This window comes from Mastigoproctus giganteus, chromosome 1 (genome assembly GCF_048544385.1).
Source record: "Mastigoproctus giganteus isolate SK-2022 chromosome 1, ASM4854438v1, whole genome shotgun sequence".
In the NCBI taxonomy this organism is placed as follows: domain Eukaryota; kingdom Metazoa; phylum Arthropoda; class Arachnida; order Uropygi; family Thelyphonidae; genus Mastigoproctus; species Mastigoproctus giganteus.
In genome coordinates this window covers 248,536,745-248,555,304 of record NC_143575.1, presented here as the reverse complement: position 1 = coordinate 248,555,304, position 18,560 = coordinate 248,536,745, and the positions used below count along the sequence as shown (strand labels likewise).

The window sequence follows — 18,560 nt, the reverse complement described above, 5'->3', positions numbered from 1 at the left end:
TTAACAACCCTGCCAACTTTTGTATCATCTGCAAACTCTGACATTAAGCCTGATATACACCGAACCCTGTGGGACTCCACTAATAACACTAGTCCACGAAGAGCAGCACCCATTAATTATCACCCTCTGTCTTCTCGCACTTAACCATCCTTTTATCCATTGTAGGAACTTACCCTTAATACCATTCTGCTCCAATTTGTACAATAGTCTTCCATGCGCAACGGTGTCAAACGCTTTCCTGAAATCTAAATATATGATATCAAAATAATTTTTTGCATCATCCAGTTCCTTTGTAACTACATCATAATATCCATTAAAATTTGTCAGAGAAGACTTTCCCTTAACAAACCCATGCTGTGTCTGAATTATTGCTGCAGTCTTGTCTTGATGATCCTGCAATGCATCTTTAACAAGTGACTCCATTATTTTACCTGGAACAGAAGTTAAACTAACTGGTCTGTAATTACTCGTGTCACCCTTCGATCCCCCCCCTTTGTCAATTGGGGATACATTTGCCCCTCTCCAGTCCGTGGGGTCCACCCCTGAGTCCAAGGATGCTTTCATCATTATGGCTAAGGGTTTTCTTAGTTGCTTTGCCGCCTCCTTTAATATAATTGGGTAGATCCCATCCACCCCAGGTGCCTTTCTTATGTTTAACTTCAACCATTTCTCCTCCTCCACTTTGCTCTCAGTTATTACAAAATCATTAAGTACCATGCTACAATTTGATAACCTTCTGCCATTTTCAAACCTTAAATCGTAATCTGCCTTTCGCCTGCCTAACCTCCTTTGTGACCTGATTACAGACTAGCTTATATCTGCCATAGGCTTCTTAGCCAGCGGGTGGTTGGTGGGTGGAACAGACTTCCATCCCTTGTCGTGGAAGTTGATAGCCTAAATAAGTTTAAGGCTCAGCTGGACAGGTATTTTGAACGAACAGAGGGGTGAAGTGGAAGTGGGTTTTTTTTTTTTTTTTTTTTGGCTGATGCTGCATAAGCTTGCTTTCTTGCATCAAATGCCTCTACTAATGCTAATGCTAATGCTAATAACTGCTCCTGTGTGAATGTAGATGCAAAATACTGATTCAGTTTGTTTGCTATCTGAGCAGGATCATCAACAGTCTAACCACCGACGTCAAGTGGACCAATCAGATTCATCCCCTTCCTTTTAGAGTTTATATAAGTAAAGAAATCCTTGCTGTTTTTCTTAGCATCTTTGGCCAAAGATTTCTCGTAATCTGCCTTTCGCCTGCCTAACCTCCTTTGTGACCTGATTACAGACTAGCTTATATCTGCCATAGGCTTCTGAGTCGTTTGATAATTTATATACATCCCATGCATTTTTCTTGTCTGTCACGAGTCTCATTAGTCCATTTGATAACCATTTAGGCCTAAACCTTGAACAATATTTCTTAATAGGTATGAAACTTAATAGGTAGTTCCAGTCAATATCCGGGAAGTTAAAATCGCCCATTATAAGACATTCCGATTAACTATCCCACTCGATTTCTCTGTACAATTGTTAATTGTACTCATTCGAGTCATTAGGCCTATAACACACCCCTACTCTTATTTTTGCTTTCGCAGTGTTTATGTCACACCAAACTGACTCAACAGTGCACTGTTCATCTATATCAACTGGATGCACTTCTTTTGATTTTATGTTTTTCTTAATTAACGGCATAACACCTCCTCCCTTCCTATCCTGTCTATCCTTTCTGTACACATTGTACTCCCCAAATTCCAGTTCTGCATTTCTTATTTCTGTGTGACACCACGTCTCTGCTATCCCAACAATATCCGCCTTTGATGTCTTGACCAATACTTCAAATTCATCAAATTTATTTACTATACTTCTAGCTTTGGTATACATGCAAGTATACATGTACCTATCCTTATTATTGGTTACCCTAGCACATCCCATATACCTGTTTCACGATGACTACCATCAGTCCCTGAAACCCACAGCACCCCTCCTCCAGGTCGCTACTTATTCTAATCGAAGTTGTGCAAGAATCACCTTCACCTCTGGCTGCGGCTACTTTTAACCTTTTAGGATGGGAATCCCCCAAGCTAGGAGTTTTCCGACCCACCCAACACTGCCTCGATAGCATCGGCAAATATTCTTGCACCCTTTTTATATAAGTGTATCTCATCCCTGTAGAAGCAGTCTCTCCTGTAACAAGCACAGACCACGCTGAAAAAATTCTAACCCTTGATACTATAGTGCTAACCTAATAGTAATGGATTGACAAATAAAAAAAAATGACTTTTAAAAAAACTTCCCTTAATTTTTCCACGAATTTTGTTTTTAATTTCAGCCCTGACACGAAGTCAAGCCGGGACTGACCTGAAATTTCTTCCAAGTCTGCAATAAAATAAAATTTTCCTATAATTTTCAGGTCATCTTCGGTACATGCACTGCCATCTCGTGTTTAAATTGTTGCATGTTTCGCAGCAGCTGTATTAGAATTTATGAAGTGAAATTTTTCTGTTTTACTGAACTATCGTAATGGGTGGTGATAGTCATGGGTTACCAAAAGTTCCAGATTGGAGGAGTTTTAAAACAGAAGACGTTCCCGAACTTATGCAAGTTCAAAGAGCACTTGAGAGATATGGATTGAGAGATCCTTGGCTTAGGTAAGGAATGAAAACCACTAGCCGAATGAAAACATTGAAACTATGTGGTAACATTCTAGATAACTGGATAACAAAAACAGTAATAATAGTTAAATCAATTTATTATGAACTGCACAGTAATTTGCTCGAATTCTTTGAGAGAGCGAGAAAGAAAGCGATCAGGTTACAATGTAAGGAGCAACATGCAAACCGCAAACTCCAAAGGTAGTCGCGGGCAAAAACTATAAAACATTCCTCGATACATAAGATAGTACAGTCAAAGACGTTTATATCAGTCCTCTTTTTAACGTCCCACACGTTATAATGTCCTATGTGGTTGTGTTTGGTCCGGTCAATTAATCATTAACCTAAGGCTATTTTTGAACAATCGATATAACGACCATTTTCTATTTCCATTGGGGGAGCGGTCGTTATATAGAGATTCGACTGTATACGTTGTTTCTGTAAGAAAACGAACAGAAATAACTACACTTTGACATTAAATTAAAAAAAAAATAATAAAAAATACATTTATCTCAAGTCATAACCCTATTATATCTATAGCAACAACTTGCCCTAAAGAACTGCAGCAAGGGAAAGTATGCAAACCTTTAACCATAATTATCAGCATCTGTAAAGCATTAGCATTAGTAGAGGCATTTGATGCAAGAAAGCAAGCTTATGCAGCATCAGTCAAAAAAAAAATAAAGTAAAATAAATAAATAAAAAATAACCACTTCCACTTCGAAATACCTGTCCAGCTGAGCCTTAAACTTATTTAGGCTATCAACTTCCACGACAAGGGATGGAAGTCTGTTCCACTTACCAACCACCCGCTGGCTGAAGGCAAATTTCCGCACATCTATCCTACATCTGTCTTTCCTCAATTTGAATTTACGCCCTCTCAGGTGATTATTCTCAGCAAGAGGAAGAATCCCATCAGCATTGAGCATGCTCAAACCATTCAGGGCTTTGTACACCTCTATTAGATCACCTCGCTGGTGCCTAGTCTCCAGACACTGTAATTCGCAAAACTTAAGCCTTTCTTCGTAAGAGCACCCCTTTGTTCCATTCACTAATCTTGTTGCCCTTCTCTTTACTCGTTCCAGCAGCTCTACATCCTTCTTGAAATGAGGCCTCCAGACCCGTATACAGTACTCTAGGTGTGGCCTGACCATTGCCTTATACAAGGGAATAATCACCTCCTTATCCCTGCTAGAAAAATTCCTATATATCATTGACAATACCATATGAGCTACTCTTGCATCCCGTCTGCACTGCTCAGAGAACTTCATATCTGCCTGCACAACCACCCCCAGGTCCCTTTCATTCTCTACCACTGTCAGTGTAGTACCACAGAATTGATACGTTGCTCTGCGGTTGCTGTATCCCATATGTAGTACTTTACATTTGTCAATGTTAAACTTCATTTGCCACCTCTCAGCCCATCTGCTCAAACTTTCCAGATCCTGTTGCAGCAGCATAGTGTCAGTAGTGTCCTTGACAACCCTGCCAACCTTCGTATCGTCTGCAAACTTGGATATTAAGCTTGATATACCATCATCAATATCATTTATAAATACAGAAAATAATAAAGGACCCAATACTGAACCCTGAGAGACTCCACTAATAACATTAGTCCACGATGAGCAGTGTGTCCATTGATTACCACTCTCTGTTTTCTCCCACTCAACCATCCCTTTATCCATAGCAACAATTTGCCTCCAATGCCACACTGCTCCAATTTGTGCAGCAGTCTTCCATGTGCAACAGTATCAAAGGCTTTTCTAATTTTCCTTTCATAGTAATGCTAACATTGCCTTGTTGCTGGTTTGTGAGTTTTGGATTATAAAATGGTGGTTCCTTAAAATTGGATATCCATATGCCACCTCAAGACACAAGTGCTTTTGAATATACAATTTAAACTATTAAAGATTGATGAAGCTGAATTGCATTAACAAATTTTCTTCAGTTGTTATTAGGGAAAATGGTTAGCTAGTTGGATGTGGCCTTTTACTAGATAGGGTATATCTCTACTCCGGCACTCCTGTGTGTGTGTGTGTGTGTGTGTGTATATATTACAGAAATTGTGAAGGAAAGAAAAAAAAATTCATCTCACATTTTTCACAAGTTGGTCCCATTGATCTATTGCAACATTTTTGAATTCATAAGGTAAGCTAGGAGCTGCAGTCTGTGAAGCAAGGGAATTGAGCAAAATTGTTTATTGATTCTTATAAAAAAAGGTTTAAAAGGGGCCTCTTTCACATGGTAACTTTTTATAAATACATTTCCATTACTCATTCTGATGGTTACTTTGTGGAGACTTAAAAGTCCCTAAAGTTTGCTAAGACAATCCAGTTATTAAAAATTTCCAAGTTTTTTAAATGAATGGGTGAGCAGAGCCAAAAGGGAACATTGGATACAGAAAAAATGGTCATCCACCAATTGAATTTGAAAGTTTTGTTGATCGAAAAAATTCACCTCCATTTTGTATGAAATACATTGATGAAGCAGTTCATAAAAGACCTAGGCAAGAAAGGATGGAGACAGTTTCAAGTATCTGTATCTGGGGCCTCAGATACAGAAATTGACATTGGATGAATAGTTTTAAAGGTGAAAGAAGACTGAAAAAGTGCGGATTGCCTTTAAGTTGTTTGTTATTAACAACTTCTTAGGTAGTAATATGTTGACAATATGTGCAGTAAATTCAGAGTTGGGCTGTAATGTGAGCTTGAAACTTCAACTATTTCTCTGAAAATCCCTGAACTCTTAGTGATGAGTAGAGGGATTTAGTTTCAAAATATCAAGGCAATGGAGAGGAGGTATGGGAGAAGGTGAATCATTAGTATTATGGCAGATTACTGTTATTGCAACAGGAGTATCTAGACATAATAAAATATTCATTATGTTAAAATATAATCATTTACATTACTGATATCTTTCTTCCCAATTTATAATATTTCCTTACTTCCTAGAAAAAAATGAAGACTATATTTAAAATCAGCACAGCTGAATTGTGAAAAATCGCTTATTAGAACCATAACTTCTGAAAAAAAAAAGTTTAAATTTGCGGACTTGTGTTATTATAACAATTTAACATAACCTAACCTTTAAATTGCTATGCTAAGTTGCTTTGATAGCAACTTAGCATAGCAATTTATCACCATCATCATCCTGGAGGAGTTGAGTCCTCAATGCTACAATTTTGCTATATTATTTTCAAGACTGTACAACAGACATAGATATTATCCTTAAAACCTATTTTAACTTTGATATATTAATTGTAATTACATAAAGTATACGTATTTCAGATTACAATTTGAATCATCCAAATTTGTCAACCTGTTATTTGATACAACACATTTTCACTCTGTTTAGGAAACTGGATGAATGTGGAAAACTATCCAATAATTCAGATGAGTTCTCGTTCATTGTAGTGAACTCTTTCTAAATGAGTTGACAAGAGTTAGCATATTAGAGCTGATTTTGCAGGGTAGGATTATTTTCCCCCAAGAGCCATGATTTTTTATTATATTGCTCCAGCTACATCGAGAAATATGTTTGTCACGGAATTGTCTAACTGCTATTTGTGAACAAGATTAACAACCCATTGATAATATGATGGATTACTGTATTTATTTTCAAAGTTTCGTGATTCATACATAAAACTTTAGACTGAGGTAATGATTTGATAAACATGTTTGCTGTTTAGTGAATGTTTTAAAAACTGGGTTGTTGTTAAGTAACATGTACACAGCCACTGTTATTCATTCAACTTATGCATAGTTGAACTTCCCATATCTGGAAATGTTTAGGGAAATAGAAGAATCTGGCAAACTACTTCAGAATTGAAAAATTTTGTTCTTGGATTGGTAATTCACTAAAGTATTAGCATTAGTAGAGGGCATATGATGCAAGAAAGCGAGCTTATGCAGCATCAGCCAAAAAAACCAAAAAAAACCCTCCCATTTCACCCCTCCATTCGTTTCAAATGCCTGTTCAGCTCAGCCTTAAATTTATTTAGGCTATCAACTTCCAAAACAAAAGATGGAAGCCTGTTCCACCAATCAACTACCCGCTGGCTAAAGGCAAATTTCTGCACATCTATTCAACAACTATCTTTCCTCAGTTTTAAACTGTGCCCCCTCAGGTTCTTAGTCTGAGCAAGAGGAAGAATCCCATCAGCATTCAGCTTGCTCAACCCATTCAAGGCCTAGGTGCGCGGGTGCATAAGTACATGTGCCTTGAGTGACTGGGGTTCAAGCCCGTGACTGCTGAATACGGTACTGTTTCTTGTATTCTGTCATCTTGTGAACTCCCCTGACCGTTTGGTCATCCCGGAGTATAAACAGAAAATTTAATTTAATTTAATTTAATTTAATCAGATCACCTCGCAGGTGCCTACTCTCCAGACACTGTAATTTGCACAACTTAAGCCTTTCTTGGAAAGAGCACCCCTTTGTTCCCCTCACCAATCTTGTTGCCTTTTTTTGTACTCGTTCTAGCAACTCTACATCCTTCCTAAAATGAGACCTCCAGACCTGTACATAGTACTCTAGGTGTGACCTGACCATTGCTTTGTATAATGGAATAATCACCTCCCTGTCCCTGCTAGAAAAATTCCTGTATATATCATTGACAAGACTCCATGACCTGCCCTGCCACCCCATCTTCACTGCCAGGGCAGGTCATGGAGTAATTACTGCATATGGGTATTGCTACCGATATGCAGTACTTTGCATTTGTCAATGTTAAACTTCAGTTGCCACTTCTCAGCCCATTTTCCTAACTTATCTAGATCCAGTTGGAGTAGCATACTGTCTTTACTGTCATTAACAACCCTGCCAACCTTTGTATCATCTGCAAATGTAGACATTAAACCTGATATACTTTCATTAATATCATTGATAAATATACAAAACAACAATGGGCCCAACACTGAACCCTGGGAAACTCCACTAATAACATTTGTCCACGAAGAGCAGTATCCATTGATTACCACTCTCTGTCATCTCCCACTCAACCATCCCTTTATCCATTGTAGCAACTTACCCTTAATGCCATACCTCTCCAATTTGTATAGCAGTCTTCCATGTGCAACAGTATCAAAAGCTTTCCTGAAATCCAAGTACAGTAGACTCTCGATTTTCCGGGTTAGATGTTAAAAAACAAATCCCGGATAATCAATTTCCCGGTTAATCCAAAAATACAGAAGTCCCTGTATACGTAGGAGATATGTTCCAGGACTTCTTACTTCTTCGAGTTTTACGTAACTCGGGAATGGCTAGTAACATATTGCTGCAATATTATTATTGACAGATCTGAATTCAGCGCGATACTTGTTAATGTTTGACCATTTTCATACATTCTTATTAGTTTAATTTTCTGATCCAGATCGATCGCCTTCCTTTTCTTGGTTGATTTACTAGTACCGCTGTCACTTATTCTCCTAGTCAGCACCATGAAATTTTCAGTCAAAATTAAATTTTCTGTAAAGAACTTCACAGGGTTAATGGAAAAACTCGCTGTTATCATCCCGCACAAGCTCACATTTTACTAAAACACATTTCTGGAGGTCACCAAAAAATAATAAAAACAATTTGCACTTTCCATTTTATTGAGCTTTTCTGTTAGCGCAATCTATTATAAATGGGTAGTAAACTCGATCTTATTGCATTTGCGATGATACCGATAGCTGGAACCCCCACTATTTGAACCCCCTTTGTGAATTGGTGATACATTTGCACACCTCCAGTCCATGGGGATCTCCCCTGAGTCCAAGGAAGCTCTCATAATTATGGCTAAGGGTTTGCTTATTCCTTTGCTGCCTCCTTTTATGGGTTTTTAGGTTATTATGGTGAAGTGTGTGTCCCCTTCACTAAAATCTTCAGTCACATAAAAAAAAAAACAAATAATTGTAATAATCTTCTCTTCTTTCCTATTTTTTTGCTTGTTACTCTGATCTCACTTGTGCATGCCGTGATCGTCGTTATTGATTACTTATTATTGTTGTTTTAAATTTTACAATCCTAAAAAAAAATAAATTGAGTGAAAACAAATTTACGTAAATCCGTAGTTGCGTAAGTTGGGGACTTACTATATCAAAAAATGTTCAGCAACCTACGTAAAAAATATGGCGATAGATAAAAAACTTACCACGTACTACTTGTGTGTCCAGTATGATGCTTCCCTTTATTTTTTGCGATGTCAATTTTAAATCTAATAGCTTCCCTTTATTTTTTGCGATGTCGATTTTAAATCTAATAGCTTCCCTTTATTTTTTACAATGTCGCGTATGGTATTGCTTTGGTCACCAACATTATAATGGTTCCTTAGAGATTTAATGAATGCACTGTTTTCAGACTTTTAATTTCAAGTCTTTGTTTAACTGAAAGCACAACTCTTTTGCGTTTACCCATCATTTTTGCGATTTCTAAACAAAAAAAAAAATTTCAACATCCCTGACAAATAACGAAACAAAATTTGTCTTTTTGCTGTGTGACAGAACACAACAATCAACGCAACGCACTAAAACAAAATAAACATTTGTCTCTTTTTTTTGATTGGCTGGTGTGAAGACAGCGGGGGTTGCAAGATAATAGGGACATTAATCTCCCAATGACGACTTATAACTCCGGTTCTTGTCACTTATTTATGACTTGCAAAAATACCTGTTTATACCTATTCTAGTTATTACTTGAATTTTATGATTTCTGGTCGATATATATATATTTTTTCTTTTAAATTTGGAGTCTTGAAGTGTTCCTATTAATCCGATCCTGGTAAATCGAGTCTGCTGTATATGATAACAAAATTATTTTTTGCATCTAGTTCCTTTGTGACCACATCAAAATACAGCCAGGCCTTGCATATCGCGAGTTCGATTAATGCGTTTTTCAGTTACCGCTATTTGAAAAAATTATACCGCTTTTCACTTTACACGATGCAAATTTCCAGTTGACGCGATCTTTTTTATGCAATAGTTGAAAAAGTTTTTTTTTTTTTATGTGATGGTTGAATCGCGCGTTAAGCTTACTGCACGTTGGATGGGCAGTAAACAAATGTTTGCCTGCTGCCTGCCTCGGTGTGTTCCATCAACCATCGGAAGAAGACGTGTTACTTGTCTGTCTCCCGCTAATAAATAAATAAATTCTGTTTATACTCCGGCATGACAGCCAAGTCAGTAGAGTTTACAATAAATCATCAATACAAATATTTATCGTATTTAGTAGTCACGGGCTTGAATCCCAGTCCACTCAAGGAACACGTGCTATGCACTCTCGCTCCTGACCATTCAGCTATGTCAGGCCTAAAGTCAATACAGACTTGCATTTAAAAATTCAAATTTTTAAATGAGCCAGATGAAAATGTTACCGCGAAGGAAATAACGGTAAAAGAACTAGATGAAATCTTTCGTATCACAGAGGTTATCTGCGATATTTATTTCGCCAGGGCCCAGAGAAGATTGTTGTCAGCTATTGGAAATTGATTGATGAAAAGAGAAAGTCAACACTGTTCAAATATTTCCGAACAGTCATTTCTTCATTGTGTATTTTATGTCAGAGTTTCCCAAACTTTTTCGGTTCACAGCGCCCTTAGTGTCTCAGTAATTTTTTCACGGCGCATCCAGACCAAAAGAAATACCTAACAGTTCCATTTAGTAGTTAGGTTCAAACAACTTAATAAGAAATGTTGAAACTGTGAACTACCTTGAGCTAGTAGTTCGCAAGGTGTCTGACAGATGTCGAGTATTGCTGTGTTTCCCTCGAAAATTTTAAATATTCCGCGACGCACAGTTTGGGAGCTGCTGTGTTATGAAATAAACATTTAATTCTATGAATTATTTTCATTATCTTTTACACTGTATATAGTTAAAAAGTTATTTAAACGGTGTTTTTAAAATTCTTTATGGACATTCCAGAAGGTCAAGGACCAATTATGATTTTTCCTATTGATTATTATATTCGATTAATGTATTTCCGTTTTGCATGATGCTCTCGCAGAACGAATTAATCACGTTAATCGAGGCCAGCCTGTATCTAATCAAATTGGTAAGACAAGACCTCCCTTTAACAAATCCATGCTGTGTCTTAACTATTACTGTAGTCTTGTCTAGATGATCCTGTAATGCTTCTTTAACCAGTGATTCCATTATTTTTCCTGGACCGCAAGTTAAACTAACAGGTCTGTAGTTACTTGTATCAACTTTTGTGAACCCCCTTTGTGAATTTGTGATACATTTGCACACCTCCAGTCCATGGGGACCTCCCCTGAGTCCAAAGAAGCTCTCATAATTATGGCTAAGGGTTTGCTTACTTCCTTTGCTGCCTCCTTTAATATAATTGGATAGATCACGTCCACCCCCAGATGCCTTATGTTTAACTTCAACAATTTCCCCTCCACTTTGCTCTCAGTTATTACAAAATCACTTAGCTCTCTATTAGCGTTTGCTAATAAATTTCTGGCACACTCCTCATGTGTGAATGCAGGTTATATCAGCTACCTGAGCATGATCATCAGTAGTCAACCCATCTATGTTACATGGTCCAATCTGATTCATCTCTTTCCTTCTAGAGTTTACATAAGTAAAGAACTCTTTGCTACTTTTCTTTGCATCTTTTGCCAAAGATTTCTTGTAATCTGCCTTTGCCTGCCTAACCTCCTTTGTAACTTGATTACAGACTAGTTTATACCTGCCATAAGCTTCTGTGTCACCTGATACTTTATATGTATCCTATACATTCTTCTTCTCTGCCACAGATTTCATTCATTCATCTGACATCCATTTAGGCCCAAACCTTGAACAGTATTTCTTAGGTGGTATGAAAAGCTTAATAGCCTCCAAATTTAAGTCCCCGAAGGCTTCCCGTTTAGAATTCAAAGTTGGTAGCATCATCAGTTGCTCCCACTGTATAGAATTTAAAAACTGTCTGAGACCTCTGTAGTCACCTTTACGAAAGCAAAAGCCCTTCCCTTTAGTCTTGATGGTAGTTACATCTTTAAGTAATTCCCACATCAATACAATATTAGAGCAAAGCAATATTAGAGGATTGAACAATGTGGAAATTTTACTTCAAAGAAATATAAATTTTTACCACACTACAATGCCATTAAGAAATTTGTTAGGTCATAGAATAAATCCATGAACAAAATTAGTGATTCATTGATAATCAGCAATAGAATACTCTATTTCCTTGTTTCAGATTCATACATGAATTGCACTTCTCTGCATAGTTTTCAATGTGTATAAACTAATAGCTGTTTTTAACTCAGTTTTTTATACTGATTTCAGAAATGTTATTCATTTTTTCTATCACATACCATTTTTTCACAAATCACTTAAGTTGATGTCATGAATTGTATTATTGAATGTATTAACTTAGGAATAAATGCTGGGAATTTGTAAAATAAATCTTCACATGTTAGCAACACTGTTGTTGTTGTTATTTGGTTTTTAGGAGCATTAGCAACTAAGGCCATATTGCTCCGGGATATGCGGTGGTCATTTCCTGACTTTTCTGTATTTGGTGGTGACGGGCTCGAACCCCGGTCTAATCAAGAAGCGTGTGCTGCGCACTGCTGCTCCTTCCCACCTGGCTACGGAGGCGCCCGTTAGCAACACTGCCTTCTGTCATTTATTTCTTGACCTTGAGCGTTCCATGCGGCAGTATTTTATCAGTGTGAGCTGTTTATTTTTCAGGTTATCATTTCAAACTTGTGCTGAAAAGTGGGTAAAATATCTTCATGCAAATGTTTGAACAATCCAAACTTATTTTGTTATATCTGTGAAGTTATGTAGTCTCAAGCAAATATTATAGAATTTGTAAAAAATGTGTATTGTGCTTAATAATTTGAAGTGAAACTTGATGACCAAAGTAAACAATGGGCTCCACATAAAGTTTGCTGAACTTTTAAGTACTGAAGCATTGAGATTGTGGAAAAAGAAAGCTATGCCCATTTGCAATTCCCACGATTTGGTGGGAGCCTAAAAACCACTGATTACTGTTACTTTCATGTAGCTAATGTAGATGGTTACAATACAAAGAGTCAGAAGGGCATTGTGTATCCTAATATTTCATCTGTAATTAGACCAGTCCCACATGGAGATAACCTGCTAATTCCATGCCCTCCACTTATGTAGTGGCAGAGAGTGCTGAAAGTGTAGTCTACATGCCTGGAGACACTGAGTCTAGCCCTCAACTGTTTTCATAGCACGAACCCAAAGATCTGGTAAGAGATTTAAATTTACCAAATGAACCTGCAGAAATTTGCCTTTAGCCAGCGGGTAGTTCATTGCTGGAACAAACTTCCACCTGTCATGGAAGTTGATAGCTTAAATAAATTCAAGGAAGAACTGAACAAACTTTTGGAGCGAATGGATGGATGAAATGGGAAGGGGTTTTTTTTTTTTTTTTGTTTGATTCTGTAAGTTGAACAAGGAGTAATTAGCACTGGGCTGTCAAGGTCTGACCAAAGAGGGGCAGTTTGTTGTCTGTATAAATCATTGGCAGACTGCAAAACTACCTTCCTTACACCTTTGCATATCAAACTAGGTCTGATGAAACAGTTTGTGAAAGTCCTACTTTACCTTTGTACTAAATTCCCATTGATTACCCAGTAGAAGCTGAAACAAGGTATTTTTATTGGACCTTAAATTTTAAAAACTGATGAGGGACCGAAATTTTGACGGAACTATGAATGAAAGAGAAAAACAGACATGGATTGGTATCAGGTCTATTTTTGAGAACTTCTTAGGGAACAACAAGGATCCAGACTAGAAGAATACAGTTGAAAATATGTTGGCAAACCTCAAGAAGCTGGGCTGTAACATGAGTGTCAAGGTACATTTTTTACACTTACTTATTAGTGAAGAACAGAGTGAGAAGTTTAACCAGGACATTAAAGGCATGGAGATGAGGTGCCAAGTGGGGTGGAATGTCAAGATGATGCTTGGCTATTGCTTGATGCTGAAGAGGGACTGTAAAGTAGGATTTGCAAGAAAATCAAAGAAACAAAAATTTTACCCATTGTAAATCAATTTTTAAAATGTGTTGAGTGGACTTCTTACCATGCTGCCCTATTTAATAGTGTTTTCAACATGTATTTAAATACAAGTCTGGTAAAAGTAGCATTTTGTTATAATTTTAGCGTACAAATTCTGCTAAAATTAGGAAAAATAATTTTATTTCATGATTTTTTGAAGAAACCTGATATGATGAAAAGTATGTGTATGTGTTTGTGTGTGTGTTTAGTGTCAAACTGCACCCACCAGGGGTTCCCCCATCTCTGCATGATGTGATGGAAACAAACAAGTCATTTTTGAAATCAGCATTAGAAAATTATCAGGGCCAGCACTAGGGGTGCACAAGTGAGGCACTTGCCACAGGCACCGCCTAAAATAGGCACTGTTACAATTTTTTTTCTCAGGCTCTACAAATGATAGCACCAGCCCTGGAAATGATTAAGAAAACCCTGTTTCTCAGAAAACATCAGTGAATTATTTTTAAAATGCAGAGTAGTGAATTATTAGACAGATAACAATTTGCCAAATAATGTTTGAGGTACATTCAAAAAGTTTGAATTTAAAAGTTTGAACAGTTGAGCTTACTAACCTAATCACCTTCAAAGTACCTTCCTTCTGCACATGTGCACTCACACATGCTCCATCGGTCTTCCCAAGCTTTGAAACATTCTCTAAAATAGTGGTTTTTTTTTTAGTGCACGTAAGGCTGCTTCGGTGTTTTCTTTGTTGTTATCCATTGTAACAAAACACGGCCCCAAAACCTCATTTTCAGTTTAGGGAACAGCCAGAAGTCAGATGCAAGGGCAGGGGAGTAGGGAGGCTGCTGCATGACTGCGATATATATATATATATATATATATATATATATATATATATATATATATATTTTTTTTTTTTTGCAGCCAAAAACTGCCGAATTGCCATGTGACTTGTTGTCATGTGCAGGATCCAGTTATCCTTCCATTTCAAAGGTTAAGTGTCAAACAACGTTAACCACAAAATCATTTTGTAGTAAATGTTTTTGTAATTAACCAAGAAAAAGTCTTAACATTTTTCTTGGTTTACTGCAAATATGCTTATAGCCCAAGCTAACTTGTAAAGTACTAAAGAGATACAGCTGTGCGACATGGTATGCATTGTTATTTGTATCAAGTAAAACTAAAGTTGTCTCAAAGCAAAAATGCAAATGTTTTTGACACTAAGCCCTCAATTTTTGAGGTCATCTTCGCCTCACCTTCTTATGCAGTCATGTAGAAACCTCAATGTAGTAAGGAGCATTAATGCTTCTCTCCCATCACAACACTGATAATATGGTTAATAGCAGCGTTTTATCGGGAAATAGGGAGGATGTTTCACTCGAGTATGTACAATAGCTCCAGGGGCTCATATCTGATGAGTATGGCTTGGCACACCCAGGGTTCTGAGCTGGATATCATCATTCTTCTCTTTCTTGGTGATTCCCTTCTATTTCTGACTCTTGTTCTCTCTCTCTCTTTCACTCACAGGGTAATGTATTTATAAAGCTTTACATTTTTCCTAAAATGCGGCCTCCAGACAGTACTTAAGGTGTGGCCTGACCATTGTCTTATACAAGGGGATGATAACCTTATGAAAAATGATCAGTATGACTTTGATGTTGATTTTGTTGCAGACTTCTTGAGCCATGGGGACATTTTTGTGTACCATTTGGATGATTTCACCTTGATCTTAGGACTTAACTCTTATTTCTAATTACCCCTCTTCTTAGAAATCTTGGTTCCTGCATTGATTTTTAGGACAGATCTCCTGTGATGACTTTCCTGCAGTCCATTTAGATTGTCTGACAGCAAGCATGAAACAAACTTTTGCACACACACACACACAATGCAGCCCTAAATCTTGGCATCAGAATTGTGTCTACTGAGAATCCAACTTCATGAGCAATCTGAGCAACAGCCATTTTTCTAGCATTTCATATAAATTCCTTCACTTTTGTCACATTTTCATTTTGTGATTAATGATGAAAATGTGTCAAAAGGCACCACTGCATAGTTCATCTTCCAGTGTTTCCTGTCCATTTTTAAACTGCTATAAACTGTTGAACCACACGTAAACTGCTGTTTTCGTCAAAGCATCATCTCCATAAACTTTCCGTAATGCTTGCAGTGTCTCTGTAGCACTTTTCCCAAGTTTAAAACACTTGATGTTAGCACACTATTCAAACTGCAACATTTCGCAGTCAGCTGTGAAACATTAGTGAAGTGGTCGAGCTAGTTCCCACTTTGCATGCATGCATGCCGAGGTCAACATTAATGCCCCATAAAACCTTATGGCTGTAGCTCAAGCAATTTAAGTTCCAACATACAATTCCAGAAACTTTTTGAAGCTACTGCTTGTATATACATTAGTATGTATTTATAGTAAAGTTGATGTTGCCAATATGATAAATTCAAAGAAAATTAAGTGGCCCAGAGGCGTGTGGCCTTTTAAAATGCATGCACATCCCTTACTGTTGTGGTAAAGATTGTAGTGTTAAAGATACGTGTTTGCACTTCTCTGAAACTTTTTGCCTTTTTCCTTCAAAGATGTATTATACTGTGTACAAGCGTATTTTTGAAGGGGGAGAAACAATTTTATTACTCTACTGTTCAATATGTATTGTATTTGTTACTCTGGTTTCCATATAGCTTTCAAGGTTGAGGTCCTTGTGTTGCTGTATTTAGGAAGTTTGACTGTATTGTTCAAAACACTTGATACTAGGACTTTGGCAAAGCAATTTTCCAAAACATTCCCCTTTATTATCCCTTCAAAAAAATGAGGCCACATGTATATAGTACTATATAAAATAGGCCGCAATATTTTTCGTGTCTTTTGGTTTGGCTACAGTATGACCACCTGGAATCCAGAAAATTCCAAAACCCGTAAAGATCAGCCTGAAGTTGCCAGATTTGAACTGTATTTATTGTAAAGAAGTATTGTCAGACAAAAAAAAAATTTGTAATCTTTTATTGGGAAAAAAATACCTTCAAGTTGTCAATACCTTAAATTTGCTAAAGTTGGAGAGAATTTGTTATAAAAACAGGATTTTGTCTGATAATTTTATTTTAAAATATTTTTAATTTAAATATAAATCTGTTAAAATACTTTACCAAACTGGATGAAAATATAAAAATAAATAAATTTCTTATATTCTATGTTATAATCAGTATTTTCAACTTGAAATTTCTCTAAATGTATAAAATGTCTGTTCTTCAGAAATGAAGTATGGAGATATCACCCTTCATTTAAAACTACGTATCAACTGGGCAAGGAGTTTTACTTTCGAGGCTTCAAATATGGATTTGCTGCCTTTGTTGCAACAGTCGTTGGAGAAACTATTTACACACATTATTTCAAAGAAAGTGGTGAACACCATGGACAGCATTGAAACATGTAATTTTTTTAGATTATATCAACTGTAGAAAAACATTTGTAGATATTGTTTTTTCCCCAAGGAATAAAAATTGTAAAATGGTAGTGTATGTGATGTGATATGATGCTAGATATTACTTAATAATAAAGAAATGCTTTTTTCCCCCTTTCTAGTCTCTTTTGAAAGTTCTTTTATTCTTTTAAGAACAAATTACACAAAGATGAAGTTTTAAAATATGATTTGAGGTCATCGAAATGCGGGAGATGAATAGTATTCTTTATCACACAGGTAATTAGAACTATGGATTAAGTAGATAATCAAAAAACTATTTAATTGGAACAAATTGTAAATTCAGTTTTTCCTCCTCTTATAACATTGCCGATACAAATTTTTTTCACAACCTCTCAAATATCTTGTGTTCGAAAAGGGTATTGTAATTTTATTGTTTACAATAAATATTTTATTGTAAACATTAAATACTGCAGTCCACAGTTTGTACACCACAGCCACAGCACAATTTTCCTAACTAGTTATTTGAGACCCCTAATTGTTCATGATAGTTCTTGCAGATTCATGAAAAAAAAAATTGATAATGACATCCTTTTCACTCTCCTCTTTCCACAGTTTTTACCATTATTTTAGATTCCATCAAATTCAAAACAAGATCAGAAGGCGGCTCATAAATTTATTTAAATGGTTTTGTTTACAGTTTTTTTTAATGAAGTTTCAAGAATTACATTTTAATACTGTTATGTAATAGCAGCATTTTCATCTGTGTATTTAGCTACAAACTTAATGACAATATCAGAATTTGGATTTTATTGTAAACATTAAATACTGTGTTACAGAATTAACACACAGTATTTAATGTCGTCGTTTTTCAATAAATGTTCAAAAAGTTGTTTCAAAAATTTATTAACTATTAATAAGGGGTTTGCTGCATAAACTGTTATTACTTAAGGAGTTTGCAAAGAGAAAAGAGACTGGGATCACTACTGTAGAGTTATGTATTTTACACAATATATTTTCCTGACTACTGTCAGGAAAATATATTGTGTAAAAAGAATAGGTGGAATAGGACCAAGGTATGTCTACCAGGGGTAAAAGGTGATGATGTAGAGCAGATATCTTTTAAGGGCACAAAAGGTGATATTGTACATATTGGTACTGCTTTTTTTTTTATTATTAATATTCCGATATTAGGCTATAAATTCAAAGAAAATTAAGTGGCCCAGAGGCGTGTGGCCTTTTAAAATGCATGCACATCCCTTACTGTTGTGGTAAAGATTGTAGTGTTAAAGATACGTGTTTGCACTTCTCTGAAACTTTTTGCCTTTTTCCTTCAAAGATGTATTATACTGTGTACAAGCGTATTTTTGAAGGGGGAGAAACAATTTTGTAAAATGACTGACACCCGTACTTCTTGCTAGGTTCTTCATCAGTGAACTGACGTCATTTGCTGATGACCCCCCCCCCCCCCATCAGCTCAACGTACCCTCCAGGACCCTCACCGTGATGATTTTAATAT

The 18,560-nt window shown here is 36.5% G+C and overlaps 1 protein-coding gene across 1 annotated transcript; it reads left to right on the top strand.

The window, feature by feature from the left end:
* The first annotated feature begins 2,429 nt into the window (after nt 1-2,429).
* ND-B12 (NADH dehydrogenase [ubiquinone] 1 beta subcomplex subunit 3) lies at nt 2,430-17,096 on the top strand. The gene is made up of 2 exons (XM_090385454.1): nt 2,430-2,639; nt 16,876-17,096. Exons 1-2 carry the CDS (start codon nt 2,512-2,514, stop codon nt 17,045-17,047), a joined length of 300 nt encoding a protein of 99 aa, XP_090241580.1. The 5' UTR covers nt 2,430-2,511; the 3' UTR covers nt 17,048-17,096.
* Nucleotides 17,097-18,560: the final 1,464 nt, after the last annotated feature.